General features: G+C 49.8%; 1 protein-coding gene across 1 annotated transcript in view; it reads right to left on the reverse strand.

The window, feature by feature from the left end:
• NOS3 (nitric oxide synthase 3) overlaps positions 1 to 3,018 on the reverse strand; it is a 19,631-nt gene extending 16,613 nt beyond the window's left edge. Inside the window, exons 1-4 of the mRNA XM_004702474.2 lie at positions 2,867 to 3,018; positions 1,429 to 1,531; positions 891 to 1,039; positions 589 to 751 (exon numbers count right to left, since the gene is read on the reverse strand). Of these exons, the coding sequence (XP_004702531.1) occupies positions 589 to 751; positions 891 to 1,039; positions 1,429 to 1,531; positions 2,867 to 3,018 (567 nt within the window). The remainder of the gene's footprint in view (positions 1 to 588; positions 752 to 890; positions 1,040 to 1,428; positions 1,532 to 2,866) is intronic.
• Between the last annotated feature and the right edge of the window lie 9,735 nt (positions 3,019 to 12,753).

Below are 12,753 nucleotides of genomic sequence, written 5' to 3' on the forward strand. Positions count from 1 at the left end.
GGGGGGGGGGACACTGGCACTGAGGACAGAGGTGCGGTGTTAGCGGCTGCCTGGGGGCTGGAGGAGAGACATAGGGGGGAGGGATCAAGGTTGAAATCAAGCATTGAACCGTTTAAAAGGTTCTGCCAGGGTCAGATGGGGTTTTAGTCATTTGATTCTCAACTCCTTTGGGATTCTCTAAGCCTTGTGACTGTATTCCAAATCCTTCGGTTGCCAGTAACAGCTAATCCTGCCAAGGTCACAGAATCCATTCCCCTGTGAGGTGCCTTGTTGTGGCCTTGGACTAGCTCTGAGTCATGGAGCAGGGGCTGGGTGTGAGGGGATGCCTGGGCCGGCTAGGTCACATGGAAGAAGTTGGGGTCCTTTTCAGGACAGGTCCCCTGTCCCCCTGAATCTGACTGTACCTGCCAGGTAATTGCTGACTTGGCAAGCCCAGATCTCCCCTCGTGCCCTGACTCTTCCAGTCTGCCTCCAATGGACCGGGATCTCCCCATGGTTTGGCCCACGGGAGAAGTCTCAGGAGCTGTTCCCACTCCGCCTCATCTTTTGGGCCCTGGCCCCACCTGGGACTTCCCCAGCAAACCACACCTGTAACTTGCCCCACTGGATGCGGCCAACACATCGGGGGGCGTTGCGCCAGGCCTGCTTGGCCCCGAACACCAGTTCACTCTCCCGAAGCTGGTAGGTGCCCGTGGCTGCCACCTCAGCTTCTACCTCCTGAAGTCGCTGCTCGTGGGCCTGGGAGCCGCTCCTGAGGGAGAAGGAAGTTGGGTCGGGTGGGGAGGGCACACAGGGCTCTGTGGTTTTGGGACTGGGGGACAGCAGGACTGGGTGCAGAGAAGGGGACCCTAGGTGTGCAGGGCCTCAGCAGGCCCCTGGCAAGCTCCCACCTCCTGATGGAGCTGTAGTACTGGTGGATGAAGTCCCGGGCCTGCCTCAGAAGCCTCTCAGGGGATGCAGGGTCCAGGGATGCTTGGCTCTGTAGTTTCCTCGGAAACACCAGGGAGCCCAGGCAGTGTCTTGGGGTGCAGGGTCCAACCTGAGACAGAATGGGGTGGAGGTGGTGGTGGGAGCATGGAGCACAGGTCCGGACCAGGCCAGAACGAGGTCTCCGGGATGAGGTCTTGAGGTAGGGGGCTAGGATTGGGGTGGGAGTAGAAATATGGGTGAAACTGGGTTAGGTCAGGCAGCACTTGGGCAAGGACTGGAGGTTGAATCACCAAAGGTCCCTGGGATTGGGGGCTTGTCCTACCACCTGGTCTCATTCCTTGTTCTTTTCACACCTCATCTCCCCTCTTTAGAGACAGGGTCTGACTCAGGGAACTTCCTGCTCAGGATCATGCCTGAGACCTTGCATCAGCAAACCTGAGCCCAGCCATCTCAGGGTCTGGGGTGGGGGTGGGGGGAGAGTCTTCACCCTGACCTCACCTGCTGCGCCTGGGAACTCAGGGTGTCGTAGGTGATGCTCCCCTCTTCCCAGTTCTTCACGCGAGGGAACTTGGGCCTCTCCGGGCTCTGGGTTAACGGGGGGCTGTTGAGAGCCAGGGATGGGATCATGAGGGAGGAGCTTCCTCCCTTTGGGCTCCCTTCTGGCCTCCTAGTGCCCAGTCAGGTCTTGGGAGCCTGGTTCTAGGCTGAGCCCTGGCCAGCCACTCCCACATGGGGTCCTCTGCCATCTAAAAGCGGTATCCTTCAAGGGCACAGTGGAGGAGTCCATGCTGACTCATAGTGACCTTATTGGACAGGGTAGAGCTGCTCCCTTTGAGTTTCCGAGACTGCAACTCTGTACAGCAATAGAAAGCCCCATCGTTCTCCTTCAGGGGAGCCGCTGGTTTCAAATCGCTGACCTTGTGGTGAGCAGCCACTCAACATGGAGCCACCATGCCACCAGGCCTCCTTAAAGCCGAGGGAGGCAACAGCAAAACGATTTCTCAGCCCAGATCTCTGCTGCCCACTCACACCCTCCTGATAGTAGTGGATCCTGTAAAGGGAAGCCTTGGAGGCCTTATCACTTCCTCCCAGAGCTGACAGCCCCAGGGGAGGAAGGGAGGGACTCAGGCAGGGTATGCCTCTTTGCTGAGCCTGAAGCCCCTCCCTGTGTAGGCTCTGGACCCTCTTCTGCAGCCCCAGCCTGGTCTCCTCCCTGTGCCTCCTCTTTCCCACCTCTGCCCTAGGGAAGACCCTTCCAGGGGTCGGCGCTGCAAAGCCAGGTGGGGCTGAAGGTCGTCTGGAGGCGAGATCTGGAGGGAGAAGGAGCCTGATCCCCAGTTCCCAATGCTTGGGCCTCCTCAGGCTTCCTTTCAGGCTGGAGGCCCCTGGCCCAATGCTCCCACTTCCATGAGACCCATCCTAACTTTTTTCTTCTCCAGTTAAAGAACAGTTACTACTGTTTGTTGATGGCCTGCGGTGAGTTAGAGACTGACAATGATCTCATGGAATCCCCAGGCCCCAGCTCACTCTGTATGACAGAGTGGATATGACAGTATTTCCCATGTAGGTTTCTGTGACTAGGAGTGACGGAAGCAAAAGAACAGCTGGGGGTTAGCAGGCCAGCGACTAACCCACTACACCACCAAAGCTGCTTCCCCATGGGCTCAGCGGTTCCACGTCCCTTTTTACATTGCCTGGGGCAGAGAGGCTGAGTAACTTGCTCAACATCACACAGCTCCTCGTGGCAGATAGGGTTCAAACTCTGGCCTGATTTCATAGGTGGGCCTCGTCACCCACTTTTGTCTGTCTGCCACTGCCCTGACTCTGCTGCCTTATTCGACCCTAGACAGTGGTGATTACCCGGCCCTCCCACCTGGATGGGAAGCTTTGATCACACACCTTCTGCCCACCTGCTCCAAGCAGCAACTGCCCTTACCTGTGATCCGGCGAAGGTGGAGGCACGGGTGCTGGCGCCTGGCTGGGCTCTGAGGCTGGCGAGACTGGGTCCTGCTTGCTGCACAGCCCAAAGCCCAGGCCCAGGCCACAGGGTGGTCTGGGCTCCTGGGCTACACTCTTCAAGTTGCCCATGTCAGCGGCTCTTCAGCTCTGCTGCTCTGAGCTGAGCCCTGGCTTTTTCCTTAGGAAGTAGGGAGGGGGCTGGGGGTGCAGTGGGAGGGGATTCTCCAGCGCTGACTCTCGCCCCGCCCCGTCCCCTACACAATGGGACAGGAACCAGCCTGGTTGGGAGGCTGTGCAGTCATGGCTTCATGCCCGCTGGCCCACAGGGTTGGGGCTGGACCTTTAGCTCTGATGCGAGAACTACAGCAGATAAGGGGATGCCCGGTGTCTGGCAGAGCGCTGGGGTGGGTGTAGGAGTTGGGGCAGGAGGAATGGCAGAGGGGGGAGGTCACCCTAGGTTATGGTGGCAGGCCTCCCACCCTCATAACTCACCAACCATTTCCCAAAGGCCAAACAGACGCTAGACCTGTATCAGGAGCAGACAATGAGGGGTCCAGACCCCTAGTGACCGCAGGGACCTCTAGGGCCACTCTAGGCTCTCTCATTGACCACCCCTTCCCATCTCTAAGTGTCCCTGGACTGCCCATTCCCAGGTCCTCTTGGGTCCTTGAAGACACTGACCCAGCAAGAACACAGTGGCGCTTTTTCCTGCAGTCTGGCATCAGGGTATCCCATCTCTTCCCAATTTCCTGGAACCCCTGCCACTCCCCCTCTTCACTCTCACTCAAAGGGGGGACACAAAAGAGCAGGAAGCTGCCACCCAGAGTCTCCACCCCCACCTCGTCCTGCATTGACACATGCTTCCCAGGGGCAGTAGGTCACCTGAGAGACCAGCAATCAGGGCTGGGCCTACTGGAAGAAGTCTTGGAGCCAAGCCGTGGAGAGCATGTGGGAAATGGTTGGCTACCGTGCCCCCAACGCAGGCCACGTGCACCAGTAGGCTTTAAGCACCTCCAGCACTTGTCCTTGTTGCATGGTATATAGTTTTGGAGAAAGGCCATGCCATGGGGCCATCTGGGACTGTACCCCAGTGTACCCCATGTTCCTGTAAACATGGGAGACTTGCTGCCTGTCTGGGGCTGAGGGGTAGGCGGGGTGGGAGAGTGGAGTGGGGTGAGCACACAGACACAGGCCTGGGCGCTGAGCCTGGACCCTGCGGCCTTACTTTCTCCACTGCTGCAGGAGAATGCGGAGGAAGCCTGGCTTGGTTTCACCCCTTGGAATAGCCACTTTCTCCAGAGTTCAGTTCAGACAAGCTGATCTCTGTCCACGCTCTCCTCCATCTTGGGGAGTTTGCTCGTGTTTCACCCGAAGCACAAGGCCACGCCAACACACTTGCTCTGTGTACACTGCCCATGCGCTCGACTCTGGACAAATGGGCTTCCTCTCAGCTTCCCAAGCAGGCCTGACACCAGAAGCACCTCTCCTGCTGGGGCTCGCCTTCCAGCAAGAATCTACCAGGGAAGGGCAGTGACCTGCCCTGACCGAGCCAGGCGCTCTAGAAGCCTGGTGAGAGGCTCAGAGTATGTAGGGATTCCTTACAATCCTTCTCCAAAGGGCCAGAGATGCCGCAGGCCCTGAAAGCTCTCTCCAGCTGCTCCTGGGTGCCCCCTTCCCTTCCCTGGGCAACACCCTAACTGGCATCTGTGCCTTCCAGAGAACCCAGTTGCACAAGTTCCTCTCCGAGACCTTTCTAAAGGTCCCCTGCCCGCTCTCCCCGCTAAGCAGTTCTTGGTCACCCTGGTCCCGTGTCTGGAACATCCCATTCCTCTGACTCTTCGCTTTGTCATTCTGCTCCCAAGCTGTGTGCCCTCTGGAAGGCCCGGACAGGTCTGCTCCCTTGGGGACATTCGATGGGGCCCAATGCTGCCTCTTCACTGAGTAGGTGTTTCATCAACTTCGATCCATTTAGCGGGAGATGTGCACTCACCCTTCCAGGAGCTTGAATCTGGGTGCTGGAGCCAGTGGGGAGGGCCCCCTGAAAAGGAGTTATTGAGACTAGGGGTCTTTGGGCAGCGAGGCTCAAGAGAGAGTATTCTCTGGCCACAAGGGAAATTGGGGGGTGGTCTGTCCTGCAGGCACTGAGGGGGGCTGTGGGACACAGTGGATTGGAACTGGCATTGGATCTGGGGCTGCACCAGCCATCGCAAGGATTCTAGGAGAAGGGGAGAGCCCCAGCAAAGCCAGAGTGTGGGAGGTGGGAACTGTCACAACAAGGACTCTCTCCTCCTCGCCATGCTGCTGGGCTGTGTGTCCCCATGAGTCCCCAAGGACTTGGGCCCTTGTCACTGAGGTGAGATCCTCCCTGGCTCCTCGACACTCTCCTGCCTCCTGCCTTCCCACTCAGACCAGGTCCCTGCGCAGGTTTGCAGTGGGCATGCCCTGCTGTGGGGGCCCCTCTGTTGGGAGTGAAGGCCCTTGGTGCCTTTGAGTAGGTTGGCGGGGCCTGTGCAGGGGGAGGGTGGAGGGTGTCGGGAGCGGAAGGTCCTGACTCTTTATAGCCCAACCAGGGGTTGTTCAGTGAGAGCTGGAAGTACCCCACCCTCCCGACTGTGAGCCGATTCCTTCCTGCCTGCTGGCAAGGACTGGGTGGGGAGTGGAGAGGAAAGGAGGGAAAGGAGGTGGGAGGTGCAGGAGGGGGCCCTTCCTCTGCCCAGGGAGACTCCCTCCTCCTCAGGATATAACTCATGCTGTGCTGTGAGATTGGGAGGGCAGCGGGTTACTCAGCTTCCAGGTCAAAAGGTTTGGTCTTGAAGTTTGGGAGAGACATTGGACTGAGGTCTGGGTTGTTGGGACATCTGGTGATGGAAAGAGGGAAGGTGTTGCTTGCCTGAGAAAGGCACTGGGGAGCCATCCCTCTGTTTTGAGCATCTTGATGTAGCCACAGAGAGGCAGCAGAGAGCTGCCGAGAAGCAGTTGGAGGGAAGTCGGGGTTCAGACTTCCTCAAACAGCTGAAGGGTGCTGGGGTTCTGGGCAGTGAGGGGGGATCTGATGGGACACGCCTGTGATCTCCACTTGGTTAAAGGGTTCACACCAGTCCATGACTCATTTGCATAAGTGTGAAGCTTTTGATAGAGACTAACGAACCCACCCCGAGGGCAAGTCTTATGCGGTTCCCTACTTCCTGTATGGACCAGTGTGGTGAATTGTACAGAAGACCACAGCCAGCACAACTTGGCCGTGGCCATGGCCATTTTGCAGTGGCTGCTGTGAGAGCGGACGTTCCAGTAGTCGGGGCATATGGGGAGGAGAAGAGGGGCCCCATCTCATTTCTGGGTCCCTGTGGAGGTAGCCAGCCCCCGACAACTAATCATGGATTTGGTAGGCACAGTTGTACGGTTAAGATATATAAAGATTATAGTAAAGTCATAGAGAAATAGGAGAGATGGGAGAGAGAGTAACATAAAGAAGTCAGACACATTTCATAGTAGCATGCTCACCTCAGCTCCTCTTGGTGATACACGTGGAGGTGGGGGACGAGAGGGCCGGAGAGGGAGCATCGTGAGGTTTTATTTCTAACCAAAGCTTATCTATCTTTGAAGGCATGCAAACCCTCTGATTACAGATAACAATCTGCATCATAGGAAGGGGTTGTAACATAGGCAATACGAGCAATAGGAGGGGGATGACCTAGGGGTGTACATGCAATAGTAAAGGGAGGGAGTAGGGGTACATATGTGGCAAGATGAGTGGACCCTAGACTCGATATGGTAACCTAAGCTAAGTCATCCTAGAGTGGTCCCGGGCTTGCCTTCGGGCACTCCTTCAAGGGAACAACATCAGAAGGGAGTGGTCAGACTATACAGTCTGGTTGCTCTAGATGGCTGGTACCCTTAAGGAGAATAACCTCTGACCTACTTTCGTTGATCTCCCAGTGTACAGTCATTTACCATGCGTATCAAGTAGCGTCTTGGGTTTGGCATATATTTGGGGGAGACAACTTGGGAGAAATCTTTCTGTATCCCACAGGTCCCTAGGGCAGAGCCAGATGGGCAGCCTGACCTGCCTGGCTCTGTACAAGAGACTCCTCTTGCCTCCTGGCTCCGAAATATGAAAGACATGGGGATTAGAGGCCGTTGAAAGCCTTAAGACTTTGCCCTGGTAATGAAAGAGACTCTGCTTTGGGGAGTGTGGTAAGTTACATAGTTTCATGCCATCTTGATGTATAGAATGTAGGGGTGGAATCTAGCTTGTCAATCAGGTCACAGTCTGGAGGTGCCTCCTTGTGGGGGTGACCTTCTCGTAGGGAGGGTCCTGGGAACCTCCTGCTCACTCTCTGCCTTCACTTTCCTGCTGTTGAGACACCACTGTTGAAAACTCCCGAAACCGTGTTGAGGCCTGCAGAGCCTTGGGATGCAGCCACCGTCATTGGATCCACAAGACTTTGCACCCACTGGCCTGTGAGCTTTCTGCTTTCTGCATCGTTGCATGTGTCTGTGTGAGTTTGAAGAGGTATTTATGGACTAGTATCGGAATTACGAACTTGATCTGGACTGGGTTGGGATGTTTGCTTGATATATGAGCTCGTATAATTACTTCTTGATATAAAGCTCGCTTACACATAATGTGAGTGTCCTTGGATTTGTTTCTCTAGTCAACCCGGTCTAACACAGGGAGCTTCGGGAGGATTTATATTAACATCCTGAAGGGCAATTTGGGTGTCTTCAGGCTTTGATTCCCTTTAAGGATTAAACTTTTCCTTCTGAACCACCTCCCTGAAGATTCTGTGCTTGTGGAGTGTGTGTGTGTGTGTGTGTGTGTGTGTGTGTGTATGCACTCTTGCATGGCAATGATCCTAAAGGTGGAGGTGGTGGTGGTGGAGACTCACTCATTCACTCACCTTCTCATCTTGTGTCTGTCCCTCTAAAGCTAATTTGCCTGAGAACACTAGTGGTGGATATGAATATTACAGCATCTACAGTGACTTGAAATTGCTTTCATTCTTGGATCAGGAATGAAAATTGAAGGGTCAGGGTAGCAGCTCCCAAATGCTGGTCATAGGACTCTTGTGTCAAGCCAAGGGGACCCCATGTAATAGGCTATACTGATGTAAGGGGACCCCATGTAATAGTCTGCTGATGTAAGACTGTAAGATGATCCCAGAGTCAAGAGAGACTTGTCAGGTGTCAGTCTGACCAGCCCCACCCCTCTCTTCCTTCCTCCCTTTCTTCTCTCTTTCACTCCCTTAGGTTATTTTTCTGATGTGGTTACTGTGATGTTAGGTTTCTTGGAAACTGGCACTCAGAGCATCAAGTGTGCCCAGCTATAGAAGTTTCTTAGCAACTGTGTTAGGCTAGGTTCTCTAGATAATCAAAATAAGTGATTATCTATCTATCTATCTATCTATCTATCTATCTATCTATCTATCTATCTATCTATCATCTATCTATCTATCATCATCTACCTTCCTATCACCTCTATCTCTATCCATAGCCATAACCATTTCCCTATCCATATCTACAAAATATTCACACAGCTTTAGAAGCAGGCACTTCCACTCTGAGTTCCATGGGTCAAATGTTAAGCTGGGGTCTTCTCATGATTCAAGGAGCTTCAGGAGCTGATAAACCTAAGACCAGCAGGAGCACCCCATGTTGACATGAGGCTGCAGAGGCAGATGGATGAAAAAGTTAGCAGGTCAGGCTTGTGACTGGAGAGGGGAGTGAATCCACAGCTGGAAGGTCAGATGGTTGCCTGCTGATGGCTCCTTGGGTGGGCAGACAGTATGGCAGGGTGTTGGCTCATGTCCAACATACCAGAAGTAGATGAGCCAGATGTAGGATCCAGACCCAGGAAAAAGACGAAAACCTTTCCCACAGTGTCTAGTTCTACAGACAGTAGGCGATAACTCTAAGGAAAATTTGCTTCAATTGCATCAGGGATGAAACCTGAGTAAGGGGTGACATTCCATTCTAATTTTTTAACTGTTTTATTGCACTTCATCCATATATTATACAATTCAATAGTTTAAGCATATCAAGAAGAGTTGTATAATCATTACTTATACTCATTGTTATTAGTGCAATTATTTTTTAAATTGTGGCAAAAATACAATACAACATTCTCCAGTTCACCATCTCGTACGTGTATAATTCAGTGCCATTGATAATACTCTTCATGTTGTACAATTCTTTATATAATTTTGCAAATTATTCCACTACATATTCCAAAATGTGCATATTCCAAATACTCCAAATTATTTATATCATTTTCCAAAGTATTCCATTTTCCAAATTATTCCAAATAATTGTTGTACAATTATTTATATCGTTTTCCAAATTATTTCACTATAAACTAAATGTCCCCTAAGCAAAAACTCCTCCTCCTTCAACCATGGTAACTGTTGATCAAGTTTGATTTCTTTCTTTCTTTTTTAATCATTTTATTGGGGGGTCTTACAGATATCATAACAATTCATAATTCAAATAGATAAAATGTAATGGTACAATTGCTGCCACCATCATTTTCAAAACATTTTCTTTCTTCTTGAACTTTTTGATATCAGCTCCCATTTATTCCCCTTTCCCCCTCCCTTATGCCCCAGGAACTCCCAGATATATATGCCTTATCTCAAGTTTGTTTTCTTCATTTTTTTTAGTAGTTTTCTTGATATAACATTCAGATTTCACATGCTTCCATAGTGAAGTCTCTTTACAAAGAGTTGTGTATACATCATCACAATCAGTTCTAGCACACCTCCTCCCTCCCACATTCATCGCTCACTCCTCGACGCCCCCACCCTCTCCACCCCATTCCTGAGAAGCCAATGCGTCAGTGTTGTCTCTATGTATCTGCTTTTTCTGTGCTGCACAAATGGGAGAACTAACAGAAACAATCAAGAAACAAAACAAAATGAAACAGAAAGAAGCAAATAATAATAATGATAAAAATAATGAGTAAGGGAGACCCAATGCCCATCTGTAGACAATTGGACATCCCCTCACAGAGGGGTCACAGGGAAGAGATGAGCCAGTCATGGTGCAGGGTAGTACCGATGAAACACACAACTTTCCTCTAATTCTATTGTTTCCGCTCCCCGCCCCTCTAATTCTTTGGTGCTTCCTTCACCCCACTATCATGACCTCAATTCTACCTTACAAATCAGATTAGACCAGAACATGCACACTGCTACAGATAAGAGCCCACAACGCAGGGAATCCAGTGTATATCAACCCCTCAGGGCCAACAAGGAGAGTAGAGATACCAGGAGGATTAGGGGAGGGTGGGGGTAGAAAGGGGGAACCGATCACAAGGATCATCTAGAACCCCCTCCCAGGGGGATGAATAACAGAAAAGTGGGTGAGGAGTGATGGAGGATGATGTAAGATATGGAAAAAATAATCTATAACTTATCAAGGGTTCATGAGGAAGGGCGGGCAAGGGAGGGAGGGAGAAGAAATGGGGAGCAGATATCAGGGGCACAAGTGGGAAGAAAATGCTTTGAAAATGATGATGGTGGCATTTGTGCAAATGTGCTTGACACACTGAAGGAATGTATGGATTGTGATAAGAGATGTAAGAGTACCCAATGAAAGTATTTTTTTTAACTGAGTAGGAAAGAAAAGACCATCAACAATATTTAGAAAGCCAGAGACAAAATTCCTGTCTTGGAATATCTTAATTTCTTTACAACTGCTTGAATGTTCACACAGATCCAACTAAGGATTTGATTATATTATGTTAGGTCATATCATAAGGGATCACTAGGCCTCAACGGCCAAACTGCTGAGAATCCTGGCCCAGGCAAGTTGACACAAAACCTGACTACAGTCACCCCTTGTATGGTACTTGTATGCATATTCTTAAATCATTCATAATCTCCAAACAAAGACAATAATGAAATCATACTTGTGCCTAACTGATACAACTAATACACAGAAATTTCACAATCCCCATTTATAGCTTATATTTTATAAATGAACAAAACAAAATTATTTGATGCATATATGCAAGGAGGAAGTACTCTTAACAATGATAATCCTTGTTTCAAAATTGATCATGTGGATACCAAGGGGTCAAGTAGAAAGAAAATGTTTTGGGAATGATGATGGCAACAGATGTACAAATGTGCTTGACACAATGGATGGATGTATAGATTGTGATAAGAGCTGTATGAGCCCCTAATAAAATGATTTTTTAAAAAAAGAAAGAGAACACAAGTAAAAAATTTTTTTCAATTAAAAAAAAAGTGATCATGTGGTTGTAGCTTGAATTGAGAGCTACCTTCTTGCACTACATTCTGTTTCCCTTTGCCCTCAACAAGCACCTCAGATGGTCATGGTTTTTTGCCTAGTAAGGTGACCCAAAGGGTCATTCCTGAAGGGACTGGGCCAGGAGCAGTTGTGCTAAGGCAGATTCTTTAGAGAAGCAAAGCCAGTTACTTTTGAATGTATATAGTAAGCGATTTCTATCAAGCAATGACCCCGCAGAGACAGTGACAGGAGTAACGCTTCCCTGATGGTCTGGAAAGAGCGAGGGGCCGGGAGAGGGGAGTTGCTAGCATTGATGATTGTGTAGCTCCACCTGATGGGCTTGAACAACAGAACTGTATGTTAAGGGAAGGGATATATTGGAATTAGTGAGATATGCCATTAAAAATATCATATTAAAAAATAAAATGACTCACGAAGTTGTAGAAGTGGACAAGTCTACTCTGGTCTAAGTCTGCGGGCCAGATGTAAGTGAAATCGTCTGACTCCTGTAGCTGCAGGGGCCGATGACCAGGAAGTAGGAAGATGAAGCAGGAAGACCATATGCCGGTGGGTGCAGAGCTGACTGAATCTGAGGTTGGCTGTCCACTGATGCTTCCTGGGAAGCATATAGGCAATATAACAGATGCAGGATTGGGGTTCAGCCATCAAAGTGCACTAGCTTCCTTCCACACAGTCAATTAATACTGAGTAGGCTGAATGAACCCTGAATGAAATCTTCCTCAATTAGTTAAGGTTGTGACCAGATTAAAAAGGTCAATTATACCCACAACTGCTTGGCAGCTTTACAGAAGAATCCATCAGGGACTTGCCTACACTGTGTTACATCATATGATGGGGCAATCCTGGCCCACCCAAGTTGACATAAAACCTTACTATCAGGGTCCACCCCTGGTCATTTTGGCATTTGTATACATCTCCTTAAATTTTACGTAGTCTCCAAACAAAGACAACAAGACATTCATACTTGCACCGAACATCATACATAGAACATGTGTACAACAAAAAAAATGCACGAACTCACTTTATACTTTATATAGATATATTTTTTACACTTTCTATTTTATAAAATGTCTTTGTTAGGCACTGTGGACTCACAGCACCCTCTGCACAACAGACTGAAACACCGCTCGATTCTGAGCTATCCTCACTATCGTTCTAGGTTCTGATAGCTGCAGCCACTGGGTCAGTCCGTCTTGCCAAGGATCTTTCATGACAACATGCCAAAACAGGTGAGACAAAGTCTCACCATCCTGTTTCTAGGGAGCATTCTGGCTGTATTTCTTCAAGACCGATTTTATGTGTTCTTTGGGCAGCTTCAATATTCTTCACTAGAATCATACCTCAAATGAATTGATTTTTCATTGGTCTTCAATGTCCAACTTTTTTTTTTTTTAAACAGGTGGATGGTGACTTTATTTTTTTTCTTTTTTAACATTTTATTAGGGGCTCATACAACTGTTATCCCAATCCATACACACATCAATTGTGTAAAGCGCCTTTGTACATCGTTTCTCACAACATTTTCTCTCCATTTAAACCCCCGACAATGTCCAACTTTTACATGCATATGAGGTTATCAAAAATATATGG

The sequence above is a fragment of the Echinops telfairi genome, unplaced genomic scaffold (genome assembly GCF_000313985.2).
Source record: "Echinops telfairi isolate 266 unplaced genomic scaffold, ASM31398v2 ScPeMD7_31;HRSCAF=116, whole genome shotgun sequence".
NCBI classification, from domain to species: domain Eukaryota; kingdom Metazoa; phylum Chordata; class Mammalia; order Afrosoricida; family Tenrecidae; genus Echinops; species Echinops telfairi.